The following is a 22550-nucleotide window of genomic DNA, read 5'->3' as shown; positions in this document are numbered from 1 at the left end:
CAGCACAGTGCTGGCTATGACTGGCGTGTGGCACCTGACCCAAGAGATCCATTGAGAACTTCCCCAAACCATGTGAAGACAGAAGGGAGGGCCATAAAGAGTCAGACCTCCCTGGCAGCACAAGGCACTGCTCTCAGCCACAGCCCTTGCCTACAGACTGTGGGATTACATGCACGTGAAGGAGCAGTTCTGCACAGCCCAGGGCAGACACTTACCAAGCAACAGAGATCCTAGGATCCAGATAGTTGAGTTTGGAGGTGCTCAAGGCGATCTGCTTGTTCTCCTCCCTATCTGTAGCCTGAACCTCCAGCTTCATCAGCTGCTCCTCAATCCTCTGCACTGCCTTTTTCTTGCTCTCCACTGCCCTGGAGTGAGGGAGGAAAAAATAGTTAATGCCTAATGACCTGCTTGGCTTCAGGCAGCAGTGTTGTGGGAAGGCAAAGGGATTCTGCTCCATGTAAGCAATGCCACCAGCCTCAAAAGGCAGTTGTGTCAGCACAGATGGTGACACAAAACACTCAGCACATGCAATTAAGAACTGACATTTTGAAAGATGCAGCACAGAAATCCTAAGCAGTAGTTTTGTTTTAAAGGGTTGGAAGCAACAGCCTCAACTACACTGATGCTACACCCACTTTAAAACCAACCCACCTATCCCTCTGTAATAGTCATGTTGTGATTCTGCCTTCAGAGCTCCCTTAACCCAGCAGCCCTGTGACTACTCTGCAGAGCACAGATGGCTTGAAGGCCATTTCTTCATGCACAGAAGAAAGAGGGGATAAGAAAGCTTGAGAAAGTCTTCCCAAATCAATTGGATCACAGGCTGGGGAAACAGAACAGAGGGCTGAAGCACCCATTTTGAGCTCGAGGTACTGGGAGCATTGCACAGCCTAGTAGTACCAGCCTTACTTTTTAGACTTCTCATCCCTCCGGACCTTGGCATCAGCTTTGGCGCTTTTCAGTTCTCTCCTGGCATCAGCTAACTGCTCCTTCTTGGCATCGATCTAGGAGAGGCAAAACCAGAGGGTGGCACTGTCAACAAGCTGCAGACAACTGTGGCAGTCACCCCTGGGCAGCATGACCAAAGGAGTGAGTTTGTGACCAAGTTCAGAATTTATCAGCGCTCAGGTGCACTTCTGCAGAACAACTAGGCCACTAGCTTTTCAGTTTGCTGCAAATCCTATTGTAGTGAGAAGTTTCCCTTGGAAAACTGGGTTCCAGTCATTGCCAAAGACAAGGTGGTGTGCTGGCAGAAAGCTCCTGGAAGCCTTCTAATAAAGCTACAACGAAGCAGGCAAAGGGACCTGCCAACAGCCCATCTAGGCAGCTTGCCTATCTTTAATGTATCCCAGCAGTACCAGTTCTGAAAGTACCAAGGAAGAACGATCCCTTTTCCCTCAGCAGGGATCTGTTCTTGCCCCCAAATCTTTCTGGCTGAAAAGTATTAAGGCTTCAAGCAGTTCTCCATTGGTAAATTTAGGATTCAGGGAGATTTAGCATTATGCAGCCCCTTCAGCCAATCCCCTTAAACATCCCCCCAGCTCTAAGATCTAGGGTGAAGGCAGCCATGTTAGGTGTTACAGAAGCAGGGGTCACTGCAGTGCAAACCAGAAGTCTGATTGTGAAGGTTATTCTAAAGCCAGACCAGAAGCAGACCTAACTCCTTTGGACCTCACGACCTCCACCAGAAACAATTTGCAAAGGAAGAGGTCAAGTCAGAGAGGCACAGCATGTCACATACGCAGCCTGCACTGACAGTGGCCTGGGATTCACACAACTGGAGCAGATGCCCACTCTGGGTTCTTTAGAGGAAACAAATCAGAGCTAGGCTGCCGCTCTGAAAGTTTGATGGCAGCAGAACTCAGTGTCTGATTAGCAACAGAATAAAGGGTCTGGTCATGGTCTTTATAAGTGTAAGACTATTACACCTGAAAGGTGGCCTTTTCAGCACAACACTGTGCTTCTAGAGTCTGCCTCTCCAAGCAGGCCCACCTGATGCAGCACTAATCAATTCCTGACAGGGAAAAGCAGGCTCTGCTTCCATTTCACCTCAAGTGAAAGGAAACATGACTCCTGGGATGCAGCACTTGGAGCCCTGCCCCAACCCAAAGGCTGGGGGGTACCTTGCTCTGCAGGTTCATCATGGACTTCTCAAAGGTCTTCGGTGGAGCCCTCTGGTGGTTACACAAAATGGCAACCGCTCTGTTGGCACGGTTGTAGGAAAGGATCTTCGCTGGGATGTTATCATCCGCTGCAAAGCAAAAGAAAGTGGTGAACAGCGTGGTTCTGCAGGGCTGAGCAGCCCCAGTCAGCACTGCCCAACAACTCTACAAGCTCACAATCACTGCAGGAATGACCGTGCCCTCTGATGGGACAGTCTCAACACTACACTTTAATTAAGAGCTTGTCCCCTTCCATTCCAAACCTTAACTCTTTCAAGACCAACAAAGACAACATTTGTCTCTCAAGAGATAGAGGAAGCACAACCATGCTCAATAGCAGAGTACTGCTCAAGGCACTGTTGGACTCAGTTTCCTCCAACAAGTCCACTTTGTAAAGCTGCTGAAGTGCAAGCTAGCAGTTCCCAGTGTGTCTGTAAATGAGCAGCCAAGACCCATGGGGCTGTTTACAGAGATTGCCTGTCACCTATGGCATTTTACAGTTAACAAGTGGAGATTTGGTAAAGGCCAGGCATAGCCTAGCAGGCAAACTGTAGTGTGCTCACAGATGAGCTCTGCACTGTCCCAGCACTGGGCTGTTCAACCACTCCCACACTGGGAAAACAGCAACCAGGGAGTGGCGGGCAGATAGAAGGTTAAGCCATGTCTGTACTGCAGGGTGGGAACTACAAGGACAGGACTTACGGTTAGTGAGCTCCTTGAGCTGCTGCTGTAGCGTGATGGAGGCATTGTAAGTACGGAATACCTTGGCTGTCAGTCCCTCCATAAGGTCTTGAAGATGTTTATTTAAGATACTGGTCTGAGGAAGCAGAAGGGAGAAAATAGAATTAGAATTGACTGCATTACTGACATCTCTGGACACACGGATGATGATGATACAGCTCATGGCGGAAGCATGGCTCACATACTTGGACCTGATACCCAATGGCCAAAACATCACTGAAGCCACAAGAAAAGTGAAAAAAGAACGGGTAAGTATTAGACTAGTATCAAGCACCATGAATGGTCAAAGAACTTTTCTTCACTGTGGAGGTTTTTGTTCCCAGCAGGTAGAAACATGCCTATCCCATCCCAGGGAGTGTGCCTTAATCACCAGGGTGCTCCCATAGAGCCAAGTGTGTTAGGGATGGCTTCTGAAAGTCTGTCAACTCACAATCATCTTTTCCAAACTGTGACAAAAACCTATCCAAGCCAGAGCCAGCCAGGCTCTCCAAAGTAAAAGCCCATCACTTCAGGAACCTGCAGCCACAGTGAACAATACAGACAACAGATTGAGACTCTCACTCTGGTCTCTGAGGCCAGCTCTGGAAAAAAAAAAAAAAAAGACCACCTGCCTCTGAAACCATTTTTGGAACAGAGCAGCTGTTATTGCCTAGTGCAGAGTGAGCAAGTTTATGGTCCTCTACCACCATTCCCTTCCAAATAACTAGGTGCTTACATTGAGGCGGTCAAAAAGGTCATCCTCAGGCTGCTTATTCTCCATGAACAGCTGAAGATTCTTAAAAACCTGTAAGAAAAGAAAACCCACACCTTAAGGCAGCAGGACTGGACAGTGCTGGACAGCACTAATATGTGAGGAAGTAACACTGCCAAGATGCCATCTAAACTGTTTTCAGGCAACAGTGACAATGCTGGGCCCAACTTCCTAATAGGAGGCAAAGATTCATCTCTTAAGACAATGCTTGTGTTCAAAGTTCTGCCTCAGCAACAGGAGTCCTGGGCATTTAATGCTCTTTATTCTTTTTCCTTTTGATCCAGACTGCAGGAGCCTTGATTCTGCTCTGCTTAGCAGCCTAACTGAGGAGACCTCAAAGCTACCACCTGCTCCCCTTTCTCTCAGTAATTATTCCAACCAGAGAGACCTCTGAGCCGTTTCCCACAGAGTAAAGCTACCAAAACCCCATCCCTTCGCACTGCAGCATTAGATGTTTCACCCAATTCCATCTTAAACAAGTCTCATTGGGATGGGAAAATAATTGAAGCCTTTTTGATTATACAGAGACCACTAATTCCAGCTCTGTGTACTCCAAATCCCCAGCTTCCAGCTTCTCATCAACACACACATTCTTCCTCTATAGAAACCTTACACTGAGAGATTTCCAGTTCCACAATAACCAATTCCCCACTGTAATCTCTGAAGAAGAGACATGAAGGAAGACCAACACCAGTACATTTAAACTGAAAAATGTTCTCTTCTTTAACCAAGGGAGTAAGAAGTCTAGCATATGCAGATTTCTATACCAGCCACAGTCTGTGGTTCTTTTTCTCCCATCTTTTTTTGCCAAGAGGTCAATATTTACTGCACTTCGTCATTACAATTAATATAGTACTGTCTGTGTGTTATCCAACATACTGTGCTGACTGCAGAGGTGTGGGCCAGATGCAAGGTTTGGTCACATCTACAAAACCAACATCCATCTGGACAGTGCCCTCCAGCTCCAACTGCTGGATGGGGATTTATTCTAGAATAAGGCCAAGATGTGAAACTGGTAGACAACAAAAAAATAAAGGAAGAAACACTGCCCAAGAAAGCTTTGGCTGGTAGGTACCAACTAAAGGTACTACCAGTAAGAAGGGAAGAACATTAACTAATTTATTGGCTTGCTGCAGCTGACCAGGGAAAAAGCACCCTGTTATTGCCAATAAGATTGCAGTGGCAGTCACATTTTCCTGCAGTTCAGTGGGTGTGCATGTTGGAGGAGATACCTTACCCTCTTCTCAACAGGGACTTTGTTGTAGTATCGGATGGAGTCTTTTCCGAGGAAGTCAAACTCAACCACGTATTCCTGGCCATCCAGCTCAGGATGCAGCTTGATGTGTTCTACTCTCAGAGAGCAGCAGCCCACGGTGTCAGCTGTCTCCCCTTCTTCTTTTTCATTGCCAGCTCTCAGAGCAAGCTACAATTATAACAAGACAAGAGAGGGAAGCATTTCAAACCAGCCCAGTAAAGGACAGATGCTAGAGGCTTTCAGACTATAACAGAGCTATAATATGAGTGTCCAGTGGAAGGAGGAGAAAATGTATTTGAGTGGAAAAAACCCCAAACTTAAAAAATTTTCAAAAACTCCCTAGATTTTCCCAAAATCTGTTTTAAATAATTCTAAAGCCAAAAAATCTTCTACCAATCTATCAAAATCTCTTTTTAAAAAATGTTAATTTCAAAATGTTCGACATTTAAAGAAATCTGAGATCCATGTGAACTCAATCTGACTCAAAATCAAGAAGTTCTTTAGTTATGCATCTTCTACCTTTTCACTGCATGCTAAAGAAACAAACTTCAAACAACATATATGATACTTTCTTTAGGTTATTTAAGTAACCTAAAGGCTACATTTGGCTGCATAAAAATGTATTTTAACTGTCACAGCTAATCCAATTTCTAATTGTTTAAGAAAAACCTTTAATAGTCATATGAAAACACAATTATTCTAATAGAAGTTCCATCAAACTATATTGAATAGGAACTGTTAATTTGGCTGGTCAAAATATCATACAGTAGCAGGCAACAGCTCCATGAGAGCAGGCTTTAAATAGCACCAAGTGATTCAATCTAACATCAGTTTTCTTTATGCTGTGGTGAGAAATTTAGCATAATTATGAAACCTCATGACTATGAGGTCAGCTGAAGAGTTGACAAAGTAGCAGAAATTCCCAGCAGGAAAAAACTGAAACAGCTGGAGACAAAAGGTCCACAAAGCTCCCAGTAATCCAAACGGGAGATTCAGGGACCCAGCTGTGAATTTTGCCTGAGCTAAAACAATGCTGCCTGAAATAACCATGGTCAGTACAATAGTTTATTGCTCTTGATTTCCAGGTAATGGGAAAGGAAAAGGAGATGGAGGCCTGAGCACCAGGAAGTCTCAGGATACCTTAGTAACCGGGCACAGTTCTGCCTTAGGAGCAGACAGCAGTTCTGAGTTTCCCAAAGGGGCAAGAAGGGTAGCAGCTGGGGGTGAGCCTTACTTTATCAATGAAGTACAGTGCCACAGCCCTCTGCCGTACTTTCATCTCTTTGGATTTCCAGTCTTCTCTGTATTGATTTCGGATTTTATCTACGCACTTCTTCAACCTCCGGGCTGTCTCGTACTTTTGCCAGTCCTTCTCACCCTGAGAGAAGTGAAATACAGTCAGCATCAGAAAGCAGGCAGAGAACCAGCTCCAATCTGCTTCTCAAGTCATTACGAGTATGAGGAGCAAATAGTCTCACAAAAACACTGAGATTTCACTGCTAAAGCAGCTCAGCTCCAAACTGTGCTGCCATGTAGCTGTAAGCAATTCAGATTTCCAGGATATGCAATGCTTGTATGGAAGCAACTATGAAGACACCAAGACATTATGTCTGCCATGCTTCTCAATACATAAGTGGTTTCCTCTGCTTTACTCAGATAACACTTACATTCTTTCAGTTGTGTAATTAAGCATCCATAAAATGTAAAGGCAATATCACTCGTTCATCAGTATTATCATATCTTTAAGCCATGGCAAAAAGAGGGCATGAATTCACAATGAACAAAGATTTCCTCCATGCTTGTAGGACACACATCTTTCCAACCCAGGAAAAAACCCCTTACAAAAAAGATTTCATGAGAAGAACTTAAATTCTAACCCCTGAATCGAAGACTACTTCTCTTTCAACAGGCTTTTATGAAACTAATCCTTTGTCTAGTTACTTGCTCCCACAGCACAGTTTGTTTTCCTTCACTCATGAGCTCGTCATCTTCTCAGCCAGAAACGCAGCCAAATTTTTTGTTTTAGGATTGACTTGGGGCCAAAAGAGGATAAAATACCCACCAGAGTTAGTTTGTTCTTGACTAAATTATTTTCTTTTCAGCTAATAAAAAGTAAAGGATTCCTATCAGGAATGGCACAATGCTTTTCAAAAGATGTATTTTTAGATTTCATCCGCTGTCCTGTGCTACGGTTGCATTCTCCCATTAATTTTCCAAGGGAGAACAGAAGTACGTGTACTTCTTATTCTCTCCTAACCTACAGCTATATTTGCATCATGGAGACATGACCAGTAATTTTTTTTTTTTCCAACTAAATTTTTACCTTAATTCTTGAGCTAGGGTTCAACATTATGTATTTGATAGAGCCTTGGATGTTCTCTGTCCATGACACTAGCCAGGTAACCTTGTTATCATGCCGGACCTCCTTCCATTTGTGTCCTGGTGGAGGGGGAGGGACCTTGGAATCCCTGCATGGAATTTGAGTAAATTAGTAGATGAAAACTATTCAAAGATATTTTAGACATCAAAATGCTTTAAGTAATGGATACCACCACACAAAGAAAGCAGAAGTAGAGGAACCAAGACAAAGCAACTACAAATGTTCAGAAGTAGGAAATCAAGTGAATCAAAGAGCGGAGTCAAAGATAAAATAACTGCTATCAGTGGGACACACATTCCTAGGAACAACTTTCATTTGTTGACAGTGCAATAGAACAGATGCTTATCAGGCAGGACTAAACAAAGGCCCACCAAGATAAGGAGCACGTGTACTTCTACACGATAAATATCAGCCTATCCAGGGTTTTAGAAAAGAAGCTATCCTAGGTACAAAACACCCCGTGCTCACTTGCTGCAGTTAATGATGATGTCTTCTGGCATGATGCGCCTCTTCAACATGCCCATTTTGGGATGGTTCCCCCGGCCTCGGAAGAGACCTGGAGGTTCAATCTTAAAGTTAGCAATCCTCTCTTTGTGGTTGTCCATCACACAGTATCCATATTCCTTCAATAGCCGCTCATTCTCCTCTTTGATTTTCTAGAAAGAACAAAGGCATAAATCAAACAGCATGCCCAGCACCACGTGTCCCTGCATTCCAAGGCTTAGAACATTTTGATATTTGCACTACAGAAACATGGAAGACCAACTCAAATCCAGATTCCCATCGTGCCTATGCTGCACACACAGGGCCAGCAGACAGCCCAGATAAGTAAGTATTCACAATAAACAAGCAGGAGAAAGGGCAAGAATGTACAAAAACACTTAAAACTTGTACTTGAGGGAACAGATTAGGGCTGGTGAAGGAGACTTTTTTCACAACAGAAGCCATCACAGAATCACAGAATGGCCAGGGTTGGAAGGGACCTCAAGGATCACAAATCTCCAACACCCTGCCACATGCAGGACCACCAACCTCCACATTTCACAGCAGCCCAGGCTGCCCAGGGCCCCATCCAACCTGGCCTTGAACACCTCCAGGGATGGATGGGGCATCCACAGCCTCTCTGGGCAGCTGATCCAGCACCTCACCGCTCTCTCTGTATCACATAACATAGCTACAAAGGTTATCTAAGTACAACAGCCCCATTACAGTACTGATGATTTATATTCATTCCCCTGAATAAGCATATTACATCTACTGGATGTTACATTTTGTTGTTAATGTAGAAAACGTTCAGTCTTCTGTGTTTGAACTCAGCATCAGAAAGCAAGCAGAGGAATGTCTTCAGCCTGTTACTGAAGGCATGTCAGGTCTGTGTCAGCAAATGGTCTCAAAGGCAGAACATGGTCTCCTAACTAAGAATGTGCTGAGATTTCACTGCATATTTCTTTGCTTGAACTCTAATAACATGGAAGGAAAAGCTGGGAAAAATACAAACATTGCAGCCCAAAATAAACTATCTGACCTACAGACAGCACTGATGTGCCAGCTATGAAACTTAGCAGTAAAATCCACTTCTGCTCTATTCTAAGTAATAGTTACTGTGGCTGGGAACTGGGAAAGACTCACTCAATGTTTACTGAACAGAAACAGCAATATGACATGAGTTCTCTAATTTGGCAGGACTCCTCTGACTCCAAAGGCCATACTTTTTCAACCTGCCAGGCTCTTCAGAATTACTGTAGCATTGCAAAGGATCAGCTGAGAATCTGGAGATGAGGTTCCAACTTTTATTTGTAGTATGCCTCAGTCATTCAAAATAAAACAAGAAAAACACTACTTTTCTCTTTACAAGCTGCTGTAGCTATGCTACTGAAAATAAAATTGCATTTTTAGTTGGAAGACCGCATTAAAAAAAGACCTGTTTTCAATATATTTTATTCACTAGTGTCAGGGCTGCATCCCTTCCACTATCCCTGATTTTTCCCCTACAAACCTAAGGATGTCCTAAAATAAAAATTAATCCTTAATTGAAGAGCCACTGCTCATTACTGGCCGTGGACCAAGGCTTCCATTGACATAACACCTCTGATTCCCATCATTTACTTAAGCAAGATCAAGAAGCTTAACCCTATCAATATCATTTTGAGTCAGGATGAAGGTTCAGCTGTAAACAGTGCTTTGTGCTACTCGAGCTGCAGAGAAAATATTCCTACAATTAATATGAAAGTTAATATTAGATAGTGAACATTGGCAAAGTGAGTAGAGAAACAATTACACAAAGATGCTGACAAGTCAGCATCAACAATTCCAGAATCCCCTCTGGTACCTGTTTCTCCTCCTTGGACATCTGTTTCCTAGCTTCCGTCTGAGCTTTGAAATACTGGCTCATGTGGGTGAAGTCACACTTGCTGAGGCTGGTGATTGTGCTCTTCTCTTCAGAGGTCATTTCCTAGCAGAAAGAAAGCAGTGCTTTACATTTTCATACGAGATAATAGAGCTTATCCTACCCTTGACAGTTTCAACAGGGACTATAGATGGGTTCTCACAATAATCCCCCAGGAATCCTCAAATTCTTGCACATACTGACTCCAGCTAAGGTCAAACAAAGACAAAAGAAAAAGAAATAGAGCGCATGCAACATTGGCCCTCCAGTGGTCTGATCTGTGCAGGCACCACCTTGCAAAGTGCTCTCAATTGAACAGCTGCCAGGGCTGTTGAGAGTAAAATCTGGTAGCTTGCCTAAGAGAACTGTGTCCATAGGTTTACCTTGCAGCTGACAAGTTCACTGAGGAACTTCTGGCTTCTAGGTCTTTGGAAAGGGCTTTCTACTGCTATATAGAATGCTCTCTAAGGGACCTGACAGATCAGCAATGCCCTTCAAGCTGCAACAGGCAAATTTGGTTTGGAGAAGCCTGACTTTGTCGGTTTAGAAATATATATAAAATAAAATATAAATTCACTTCCTGGTGAAACCACAGGATAATCTGGAAAATGCACTTTCAGTTGCCAACAGCTAATTCCTGTGCATGGAACATCAGCCCCTTTCCATTGCCTAGCACTGAGGGGACACCAGCCATGCCTGCAGTCATCGCAGCCCAGGATGACATGCATACCTTTCTCCAGTCCTTAAAAAAGTTTTTCCTGAAGATCTCCTTCGTAGTGTATTCATGGTCAAGCATTTTTGCAAAGAATGTGGCAACTTCTTCTGCTTTGGTGCTCAGCTTCATGACTTTACCTACAAAGAAAGATTTTTAAAGGACGTGGTTTCCTCTGGAATTTGAACATTAAAAAAGAAAGCAAGAGTCTGATGCGAAACAAGCCAGAGATGCAAGGCAGGAAGGGGAAAAGGCCTCCTGCAGGAAACCCTCTGCTGTGGCAGCCTGGTGGTGCGTACGCTCCTGAGGAGATGCTGCTGTTTGAAGTGAAAAAGGCAAGGAATGTTATTAATATTCATATTCTGGCACTTGGACATATGGGAAATACAGCCTCTGTATTCCTCTTCAACCCACAGACAGACATGCTCTGGAACACCCCTTCTAGCCTTTAGCTATTTCTAGCCAGGAAGAGCTTTTCCTACATATATATATATATACACACACACACACCACGCATAGGCTGAAAAGTGATGCCAAATATTTAATTCCTCTTCGTTTTAGGGAAACGTATCAGGATTCTGCTAATAGTCTGAGTCCTTTACCGTGGGAACATGTTCCTGTCTCCCCAAATCAGGCTCAAAATACAGTCATTTTTAAGACAGACCGAGTTTGCAGTGAGCAAGGAGGTCACACTTCAGCTTATCTGCAAGACTGCAGTGCAAACTGAAATTGCTGCAAGGAAAAAGACTAAGGCACAAGGGAAAAGAGGCTGCTGCAGTATCGAAGCTGTGGATCTAACATTCCTATCGAGTCTTTTTGGTCCAGATTGCACTCCTGAGGTGCCTGTGATCCCTGTGAAGGATTTTGCATGCAACTCACATCTCCAGCAAGTTGCAAGGAATATCTGAAGTCCCAGTGGGCTGGCAGGCAGTCAACACCTGTGGATTTTGTAATGACTCTTACTGCACAAAAGTCAATACAAGAAGCACCACTGCTGATTCTAAGTTATTGGGAAAAAAATAGCACTTTGATGTTTTTTTGAAAAGTTACGTCTCCAAAAATAAAGCACAGGAGTTTCCTATAAAGCCTGAAGATCTATAAAGATCTATAAAGACTCGTAAAGCAGGACTTCGCAAAGGGTCCTCCCGATGATCTAAGAATATCCCACAATTAAATAAAACCAACAGAAACTCTGCCAATTTGTAAGCTGCAACCTAAAATACTGCATTTGTTTTCCTACAACAGGAAATGGGGGAAGGGAGAGACAGCAAGGGAAGCTGTTTTTTTCCAGGCTGCAAGTCTAGCTTGAAAGAAGCTATCGAGTAAATAAGACATTATGGGGTTTAAATGACTGAAGCTGTTCCCAAATTGCTGAAGAGTAGTACAGGCTCAGTCATCCTTATCTTACCAGTTTAAAATAGATTCCATTCTACTGAATTTCCACTTTTCATAAAAGTTCAAAAAGGCTCTCACTGGCAGTAATGTATATTTGAAAACAAACAAACAAAAGATGTATTTCAGAGCCCTGAGCATTAGTTACTGAACTTAAAACCTGAAAACCAGAGAGCAACCCAGTGACACGAGGAGCAGAAGAGATCACACTGCTGTGACAAACACCACTGCCATCACCTACACTCTTACCTTGCCCCATCTGCAGAAAGAACAGTGCAAGTTTAAGGCACCTTTGTGATACGAGCAGAAGCAAGTTAACCCACTCACTCAAACATGTAGCCAAGTCCTACAAGATGGCTTTCAGCATTTCAAGCTCCTTCCCCAAATCTGGTGTTGTAAGCACTACCAATAGCTCCAGCAGACATCAGGCAGATGAGAACAAGCAGTCTTGCTGCAGTGCAATTGCTAGACAAGGATGGATTCCTCCAGTGAGAACTGGCAGCTTGGCAGCTGGCTGGCCAGCCATAGTGTGGTTATTGGATGCTACAAATCATCCTAGGATAATCCCGAAATTAGACAATGCCTTGTAAGCACGGGGAGCAGCCCTCAGCAGCTGCTGCGTAAATCAGACATCTGATTTTTATTTCCCCCCCAGCTTCTCAAGGAAGACTTATGCAATTGCTTTGTTTGCCAGAATCCACCCCTGCCTCTAATTTTTGTGCCTATTGATCAATTGTTTCCACGACAAAGACAGAGATTGCAAAAATCCCTGCATTTCCTAGAGGCTTTGTGGAATAGGTGGCAGGATAGAGGCTTACTGCTGCCTGTGCCAAAGGGATAATTATAGCATAGTTTGCCCTTCTCTGTCTCTAGACAGGAGAGATCACATTCTTCAGTAGAGGAGAAAAAATATTTCCAACATGGTAACGAGTTCTTATCAAACCCTCAGACAGACAGCTGCAGGAAAACAGACATCCTTGATCATTGTGCTACTCGCTTAGAGATCATCTTTACAGGATGAAATCTGTTTATTTCACTGTGTTGTCGCTGCAAATGAATGCCACCTATTTCTCAATATTTAAAAATGTGTCATGTCACATGAAAATACCACACTGCTTCTGGAAGAGTTCCACGCACAGATGTCCCCTTCACAAAAATTACATTTCTACCCTTCCAAATGCCTCCCACTTAATTCAATCCTGGGCTAATTTGATCCTTCATTTAACATGATCACAGGACTAAAAGGAAACACACGGGTCATCAAGTCCAATCTCCAGCAGGCATCACATCATATAATCCCTTCCACATGAGACTAACAACCAGCAATCCCAGCATACTAGAATCCCACATCACTTAGTTCTACTACTCTCAGTAATTGGTAAATGGGACCATGACATACACTGGATGGGTGTATCTTTGAGGCCAGGATGATCTCATGCATTTGTACAAAGTTCTCATCATCTTTATCAAAATTCAGTAGACTTATTCAGTTAATGTCACTAAATGATTGTGAATTTCAACACAAATTGTGGAAATTACAATCAATGACGTTGAAGAAAACAGATGACCAGTGGTGCAGCAGCAACAGTTATGTACTGTACTAGTCACACACTGCTACTTTGGGCATAAGACTCTCTCACATTGTAAAGAAAGCTGAGAGATTGACCACTTTAACAGTGAACATAAGTTTATCTCTGTGTCAAGTCAACAGAATTCAGCAGACTGTTCCTTTAGTTCTACAGATCCTCCCTTTTCTGAGCTGCTGAGGAACTTCTTCTAAGCCAATCACTGTAACAAGGTCACCTCCTCAGCTCCTCATGCCCCAAGAATGTTCATTTCCCTTCCCAACCTCTGCTGGAAGTGCAGCTTAACTCACCATCGTAGTAAAACTTGACATTTTCAGGCAGTGGTTCATATGGTGGAGCAAATACAGGACCTTTATGCTCTAGGAACTTCCATTTAATTCCTTCAGGGTAGCGCTCCTCTTCCCACCTTCAAAATAAAAATACATAGCAATATAATTCAGTTCCTACTCTTTGCTTTGTTACTTTGCGGGTGTAAGAAACAGGAATTCATAAAGTAATGACACCGACCAAGCACAGATATTTACACTTTTTCAACAGGCAAAAATCAAAACAACAAACAAGCACAGGAACATCCACAAACAGAACGCCTTTGGTCACAGGTATCTGATGGTCAGTCCTCACCTCCCATGTGCTGCTCTTTTCACAAAAGCACACAGATGAAAAAGCTTAGAACTCTAGAAAATGAAGAATTCAGTCCTGTAAAGCTGTGAGGATCGTGCCAAATTAGAGTCAGCTGTGATCTAACATCAGGTCCAGAATGCCTGCTCAGCAAAGCCAAACAATTGTGGTATATTATGCAGCTGCTTTCAGATGTGGGCAAGTGTCCCATTAAGGGCAGAGATAAAGAAACAGATGTTCATTTACAACCTAAATGAGAGCAAACTTGCTTGGACAAGAAAGAAGAAAACCTGCTTTGTCTTTTTAAGTTCATTCCAATTTTTTGGGTATGAGAAAGTGATCTTGAAGAAAAGCAGAGTAGCAAAGATAAGAAGCTTGCCTTAGAGCACCTCTATAAAAACGTTCCGTAAATGATGCATTAGGCAACACAACTCAGCAAGGCAGGCGCCGCCAATCCCAGGTTCCAGCTGAACAAACTCACAGAGCCAGCAATTCATTTACAGAGTCACACCAGGCCTGCTTCCTCCCCCAGCTCCCAGTACCCATTGCCCAAGCCACTGATTCCACACTCCCTCCCCTTACACTTCTTTCATGATTACTAGGACACTACTGTTACATGCTGCTGGCACAGGACTCCCTGCTGAGACAGGCTATTTTACCTTAGTGATTCATCAACTGGAAGACCATTAATCTGTCACAGTACTCAGTCTTTGAATTGCACAGACAACTCTGTTGAGCAGCCAACGACAATAAAATACGTTTAAGCTTCCCTCTCGTGTCAGCCCTATGGAGTAGTTTCCTTCTCAGCACACCTATCTCTGGAAAAGTGATGCACAGTGAAATACTTCATTCCTGAAGAGAGATAATGGCCACTGCACAGAAGATGGGCATTGTCCAGAGAAAAGAGCTTCTGCTAGAAAATGCTCAAAAATGCTCCAGTGGTGCCTGTATGCCAATAGTTGAGGAGGAACAACAATTGTATGGGATAGCACTTTACTACAATTAGTTAGGTGTCATCTTTGACTGAAGCACCAGACCTGAATTTTTCTTTTGAGAAGCACATGACATCTTTAACAGCAAAGCACACAAGCCCAGCTGACAGTACACAACCTGCATGTCACGTTTCAGTGGAGATAAGAAACTGATATTGACATTTGGTCCAGATCCGTAATATTTACAGTCCTAATGATTGTTTTTAAAATTAATTAAAAATTGGAAATCTAAATGTTTTGTCAGAGATAGATCTAGGCTCTTTGCAGTAAAATGTGTTTGAACCATCAGTCTCCACTTAGCCAGGGAAACATTCTCTCCAGCAGTACTTTTATTCTGCTAAGAAGTAACAAGAGAATCACCTGCAGTGAATGCTACTTTATAGAACAGGTTTGTCATTCCTAAACATTCTGTTCTTCTACCTATTCCTGTTTTCTTATTAAGGATGCACTGTAATAAGCACTAGAAAGGTAATTAAGTAGATAGCTGAAGCACATTATGCTGGGAGGTCTACAAGGAAACATGAGATCCATACAGTGGTTTCCAAGCCCACAGCTACCATGAAGTTTGCTGCCAAAAGACCACAAATAATTCTGAAACCTACTTCCACCTTCCTAAACCTCATACATAAACACCAAGACAAAAGATTAAAAACCCAACAACACCACCACCACAAAACACCAACTCACAGCCAAACTGCAGAAGCAGCTCCTGGCCCCATAGCAACATTTGAGCAATGTCTAAACAGGAGCAGGGAGAAGGGTGTTCATGAGGAATGTCACTTTCCTAATGTCAGCACAAACTGTGAATTGGTCACCCAGGTTCCATAATCAGGTCTCATCCAAAATCCAAAGATTGCAAAGGATGATCAGGAAGAGAGAGTTGAGGAGAGTTTTTTATTTGGAATGCAAATAGGGAAGATTCTTTTAAAAAACACAATACACCTCAGGGATTTGTTATTTCACAGTAATTAATTTGTTGTAACACAAGGTGGAAGGAATGCTTATAAGGTATAATCCTAGATCATATTCTTCACACTGATGAGGGTGTGAAAATGATCTCTGAAAAAGATCTCCACATGTGATGCACAATGCCAGCATCTTGGGAATGTCTAGCACCAAGCATCACGTGAGTGAGGATGGAAATACTCAAGGCAGAAAGCACTTCAAGGAACCAACCAAGAAAAGACATCAGATTTTCAGAAAACGGACTCAGATGGAACATAAGATGTCCTCAAGAGACACAATCAAAGAGCAGATGAAACCCTGTCCAGCAAAGCCATGCTTATACAAAGCTGCAGATGGATGACAGGAACCATCAGCAGAAGAATTCAGTTACCTACTGCCAGATTTTGTAAAACATGCTTTCAAAGGCAATTTTCCCTTCAGCAGCAAGCACAAATTGCAGAGCTTAATGCAGCTACCTGGGATTGTGCTGCTGAGGCAGATGAGGGGAGAAGCGTACGGCTTTCCAATAGAGATTTGCTGTTGAAGGATACAGACTACAGTAAAAGGGAGCTGTGGTTAAATTAACAATATAGCAAAGTTAGACACCACCAGCAAGGACAGCTGAGACAGAGCCAAAGAGACAAAGATCACAATGCTTTAAGAGACTTTCTGTGGCTTCCTATTCGTTGAAGTCCCTGCAGTTTGTTCGTGTCAAAGCACATTATAAAGAGGCTGTCAGAGGAGCCAAGGAAAAGTGAATGACTCAAAAGAAAAAAAAAAAAGTCAGGACTGCTTTGGGAAAGGCCTGAAAACCAAATTTCTGGGAGAGAACACAGGTATGAAAAATACTCAAGTGATGATGTTTTATTTGAAGAAGCTGTGGAAATCAAAGCAATATGCAAAGACTATAAATGCTGCAGAAAGCTTTTTTTTTTTTTTTTTTTTTTTTTTTTTTTTTTTTTTTTTTTAAGGTGGATCAATAACAGTGACAATAAAAGGGTATAAAAGACTGAGCCTGGAAGGATTTGAGACTGCAAGATGCTCCCTGACAGTACAGATCTATTGGAAAAATAAGAAAACAGCCATGTGATTTGAGAAAAGAAAATACTGATGGAAACATCTTCCCAAAAAGGTCATAAAAACACATTACAGGAGACTACAGGAGAGCAGAAAACACATATGCCTTTCAAAACCACATATGCATTAAACTGCATTAAACTGAGGGAGGTTCTACGGTCCAAACTTCAAAATACACCAGTATTATCTCCTCAAATCTAACCATAACAATAGGTTACATTACTGCAAATAGTTAAAATAATCCAGCAAGTTTCTTACACAGAACAGTACCAACACAACACACGGCTGCCTTGCACATGAACCACGAAGCTCAGATCTACTTTAAAAAAGGCACTAAAAATGTGAAGTGTCTTTGATAATGCAATTTTAATTACTCAATGAGTTTTTACTTCAGGATCGTAAGCAAGGAAGTACTTTCCATTTAAAACTTATTTTCCAAACAGCTCGAGCTTCACCACTCTCTTGAGCAGCCTTCACTGTCGTGCCTGAGGCAGGAGCAGTTTGGAGAGGTGCACAGCTGACATCCAAGTAGAAGAGCGAAGTGGGTACTCGCTCACATTGCACCCACTATGTAACACAGAACACCTGCTAGAATATAGCTATGTATACAACCACACACCTTTATATATTCCTGCTGGTAGCTCGAGCTCACAAGCTTTCACATTGCTTTGAAGGGTGTAAGTAAAGGCCAGGTTCTAAGTACAAGAATACCAGTAGTGAGTTTTTATGGGTAGTCTCTACATGCTACAGAAGGAAATGTTTCTTATCATTGGTATAGGAAAAAAGGGATTTGCACTTTTATTTCAGAGGATGAACACAGTGAATGAGAAGTTCATTTAGAGTTTACAAGAAAGTAAGCCAATTATTCAGAACAAATCCTCATGAATCAACCAAAAAAAGGCAGATGTGCTTACTCAGCCAGCATGGGAGGTAACAGTGATAATGCAGGTGCTGAGGTTATCATATATAGATATAGATATATATATATCAAATCAATATATAGTTACCATTTCCATTTCTGCTCCTCTTCCTTTTTCGGCTTCTTTCTTTTGTCCACTTCAGGGCTTTTCTTATCTTTGTTCTTAGCTTTCTTTGCTTTGCTGTCCTGTAAAATGTTAGAACAAGTTAACGCATTCCAGCCCTCTTATCCTTCAGGAAAAGGTGTTTTAAAACTAAACAACTATCTTTTGGCATGTACTAGTTTGACCACAAACAGCTGAATTACTAAAGCCTAAATACAAACAGGATGATCGAAGTGCACGTTTAAGTCAAACTCTGCTGACAGTCACACTTCAAAGTTTTAAACCAAATTATTTACCTTAGAGATGGAACATATTAAGTGCACACAACAATCACTTACTCTGCCTCACCTGATAAGTGGTAAGTTTGGGCCACAGTAACACGATTGCTTAATTACAGGAACAGCCTCCTTGGTGTGCACTAGTTATATCCACTCTGGCAAATGCTACAGAGCACAAGTTACATCACTATGAGGTGGCTTCTGGGAATGTATAGTATATGCTCTCTATAAAGACACTTTCATTAAACTAGAGAATTAATCAAGTTTCCAGGAGCTGCCTGCAACATGTGCTTCACAAAGGTGCCTTTGCTAGACATAGCAGCATAGTTCTCAAGTCTCCAATTATGGCTAACCTCAACACCACCTCCCTTTCCAAATTTACATCCTGGGTTTCATCTAAAAGCTTTAAATGTCTTTCCAGTGACTAACTTAAGCTTCATCTCCTCTGTTTCTCAACAGTCCTACATTACCTGTGCAGTTACCAAGTGTTGTCAAAAAGGCTCTTCTACTCCCTGCAGACTATTCTACTTAGCAGAAAGATTGAACTGCCAGGAACACAGTGAATTCTGGAGACATCCCCTCCACCCTTAATTTTAAGTGTAGGAGACAAAGTTCTACTGACTTCATACATTAAGGCTAGATGAGTTAACCTGCACTCCAAGTCTGGATCTGCTACATCCAGTTTTGTCCCAATCCTTGCCTCTTTCCCTTTGAATTCGATTCCTCTTGCTCTATACAATTCAATACCAAATTGTCAGTCTTGCTTTTCTTGCTAGGAGCAAACTTATCTTTCACATTACCTCTTCTTCTTCTTGTTTCCTTTTCTTTGCTTTCTTTATGTCTTCTGTTTTGATTTTCTTGGGTTTGTAGTCAGCACTGTAAGAACAAAGACTAGCTGATGAAAATCATCCATTTTCCAGTATAAAATATAAAGTCATACATGTGCAAAATGTGTGTGTTCAAGTTCATAGTATTAATGGCACGTTTAATCTCTGAATAATATCATTTTGCACTCCGTTCTCACAAGGCTGAATAAGGTTTATCCAAAAGAAGAGCCTTCAAAGAATCTAAAATCCATAGGCTATAACTGCAAATAATTGCCCAGAAGAAGTTTCAGACTGCTGAAACAAAAATTTTACTTGATGAAGAAGCAACTAAAGAGTATTAGCAGTCACCCAGTGATTACACGGGATAGAATGAATCAACAAAAGCTCAGCAGCATGTTTCCCCCAACCCTGCTGTCCCTCTTGTAATCATCAGTCTGGGACCTGCCTCCAAGGCCCACTTTTTGCATCCCCCACTAGTTTAAACAACAGCAAAATTGACTGCTGGCAAATTCTTAATCTTTCCATTGCAGGCATGAGATGGGAGGTCACAAAAACTTAACATAAGGCAGCAAATGATTACACAAAAGATGTCACACCCATGTCTCTCAGACACTGAGAAATACTACACTGGAACAGAATGCCACATCTTCCAAGCCTTTAAGTCTAGGCCACTAATAAGGTCACACTCTAAAAAGCTGGACATGCATAGATGGTGACAGATCACAGCATGATGCAACTAGCCCTTTATTTTACTGGGCAGGCTACTATACATCAGACAAACCTCACATGAGCTTTCTTTTGACTTAGAGAAAAATCCTCAGCATAATCCACAACATATTTAGACGCTTTTTAAAGGGAATCATGCTATGCAGTGCAAGTGAACCTCTCCCCTATGCTGAACAGGATGACTGCATTTTCTTCCTCTTGTGTAGTCTTTTGCTCACCCAACAGAAGCCACTGCAGCCTCTTAGCTAGCATTAATACCACACTTACTCAGACTGATGTTTCACAGTCTTCATTGTCTCTTCTCACTTTTTTTTTTTCTTTTTTCGTTTTTCCCCCCATTTACTAACATGCAGCTCTGCACAGAACTATCTGGAGAAGCAGATAATGGTATTTTTCCCTGGACAACACAAATGCTACCCTTACCCTGTTCAGAAAACTTCTAACAGCATAAGGAATTTGGTCTGAGATCTCCAGTCCCCCAGTACAGGCTGAATATCTCCTATCCTACCTGCTCCCATAGAGTCTCTTTTTAGAGCCAAAGGCAAGCATTCAAGTCCCCAGTACCCAGGCCACTTACTCGTCATCTTCTCGAGGCCTCTTCAGGGGTTTGGAGTCCTCTTTAGGAGAAGCATAAAACCCGTCATCATCTGGTTCATCTTTAATACGTGGTGGACTACAAAAAGAAACAAATAAAGGTGGTTCTAAACTTCAAAGTGCACGTTTCTTCCTTTAAGAAATGATCAGATGCAAAACAGACACATCTTCTAGTTTGGGAATGGGTCTTCTTCCTCAGATCCCAAAGACCCAAAGTTCTCTGAGCTTCTGCAGACAGTACAAGCAGAAAGTCTTTTAGAGTTCACATATTTTCTATTTTTCAAGCAACACCAAGACCAATTGTTTACAAACACCTTAGATTTCACTGTTTCTTTGAGACTTTCAGTAAAAACAACTGCAGCTTCCAGCACTTTTAAAACAAAACTGAAATCATGTATGCTTGTAGTCAGATAGGAATAATTTCAGTTCAATATCCTTACTGAGTCTGGTAAAAGACTGCCAAATAAGCAGAGATTTGAAAGCTATATTACTGAATGTTTTGCAAACTAAATATTGATACATACGAAAAGGCAGAGAAGAAAACAAAGATCTGGCAAACTTAAACTGATTAGTCTCTCTTCACTATCCAAACTGTGGGAAGCAAACAATCCTGTCCCTCTCAAACCACAAGTACTAAATTAAGCTCAGTGCTTTCAGACATAATAATCCCCTGAACACTAGTAGCAAAAGAAAAATAGGGCATGAGTGGGTACAGAGACCATCTCTTTAAACAGACTTATTATTTCTAGATTTCACAGAAGCACTTCACTTACCTTCAAAAATAAAAAGACATCACAAAGAGTCCAAAATTACATTTGGAAGCACTTAACACTATTTCACTCGGGTACAAAAAGTTACAGTGCTGTCTTGGGCTTTCCTATTCATATTCAATCAAATTTCTATATCAAATTGACTCAGTTTCCAAGTCAACATGCAGAATCTGCAATTGGGTAGAGTGGGAGAAAAAAAAGCAGCATTCTGCTTTGTAGATCGCAGGCAGCAAGAGACATTCTGGACTCTTATTTTAGCTGACAATGTGTCCGTGAAGCAGAACAAGACAGTTTGCTCTTTCACAGCTGTAAAGCCACTGCAGTGCTGAAAGAAGCAGCTCAAAGAAAACAGGTATGTGCTGCTGTAAGAAGCCATTTCCGTGGGATTGCTAAGACATGAGTCTGCAGGATGCACAGTTGCAAAACATCTACAGAAAAAGAGGTGTTTGTCCCATCTAATTATTCTTCCTTCCAGGCAGAAACCTTGTTCTACTGTTTATTAGGCTGTTAGGAATTTTATCTCATCTATTTTAACACTGAAGCATTTCCCAACATTTGTAATAGTGGGAAATGAAGTGTGATCATATTAAAAGAATGACCAAGCTGAAGCTTGACTCGCATTGTTCCCAAGACTGTAATGTTGCTTCTCCAACCAAGTCTCAAAGAAGCAAATCAAAACCATCTGAACTTGCAAATGAACGTTTCAGATGGAGATTGATGGCTCTTCACCAGATTTTGGCCTTGAAGAAGGCACAACTCCGGGTTTCTTTCATAAACACAGAAGTCACTGTTAGACCAAAAGAGGACCCAGTTGCTTTAACGTGAGAACATCCAACACCTCCAGCGAGACCAGCACACGCACACAGTTCTGCTGAATAGCTGGGGCTGGAAGATCATTGCTTTCTATTTCCAGAGCATTCCCAGAAGGACCTGGAGAGGGCGCCTCTCTCCTGTGCCAAGCACAGCACAGAGCTTGCATCTTTAAACAGCAGTACGGAAATAAAACAGACAAGGGCACATGCTAAATGTGGAACGAACCACTACCAGGCCCTTAGACTTAGACAGGTTCTTCTCCCATTCCTTCTGCATCATAGTGAGACTAAGGAGTTTTTTTGTTTTTTTTTTTAAGTGGGCTCATGGAACTGGGCATATGATTGAAAACTATCTTAAAAGCAGATGTGGACATATCTATGGACATATCTATGGACATCTCAATATCAATGGACCAGAGGTACCATCTTAAAAATAACCAATGGCTGGATTTAAACAAGTCACAGAACTTAGCTGGTCAAACATTAAAACAAATTAATATTTTTCTATCAGTTATTCGCTTCAT

The 22550-nt window shown here is 42.1% G+C and overlaps 1 protein-coding gene across 3 annotated transcripts in view; it reads right to left on the bottom strand.

Annotated features, from left to right (window-relative positions):
* TOP1 (DNA topoisomerase I) overlaps positions 1-22550 on the bottom strand; it is a 62439-nt gene that overhangs the window by 1584 nt on the left and 38305 nt on the right. For 2 of the 3 annotated variants that reach the window (XM_085241832.1, XM_010722322.4), the window contains 15 exons: positions 20428-20523; positions 19098-19173; positions 18005-18102; positions 13656-13771; positions 10406-10527; positions 9619-9741; positions 7758-7945; positions 7233-7377; positions 6144-6287; positions 4892-5077; positions 3619-3687; positions 2865-2979; positions 2124-2251; positions 910-1004; positions 216-365 (listed from right to left, as the gene is read on the bottom strand). In XM_085241832.1, coding sequence (XP_085097958.1) covers positions 216-365; positions 910-1004; positions 2124-2251; positions 2865-2979; positions 3619-3687; positions 4892-5077; positions 6144-6287; positions 7233-7377; positions 7758-7945; positions 9619-9741; positions 10406-10527; positions 13656-13771; positions 18005-18102; positions 19098-19173; positions 20428-20523 — 1851 coding nt within the window. The remainder of the gene's footprint in view (positions 1-215; positions 366-909; positions 1005-2123; positions 2252-2864; positions 2980-3618; positions 3688-4891; positions 5078-6143; positions 6288-7232; positions 7378-7757; positions 7946-9618; positions 9742-10405; positions 10528-13655; positions 13772-18004; positions 18103-19097; positions 19174-20427; positions 20524-22550) is intronic. The other variant, XR_014887787.1, reaches the window with a different exon arrangement.

The sequence above is a fragment of the Meleagris gallopavo genome, chromosome 22 (assembly GCF_905368555.1).
Source record: "Meleagris gallopavo chromosome 22, MGAL_WU_HG_1.1, whole genome shotgun sequence".
NCBI classification, from domain to species: Eukaryota; Metazoa; Chordata; class Aves; order Galliformes; family Phasianidae; genus Meleagris; species Meleagris gallopavo.
This window is presented reverse-complemented; position numbering and strand designations above follow the sequence as displayed.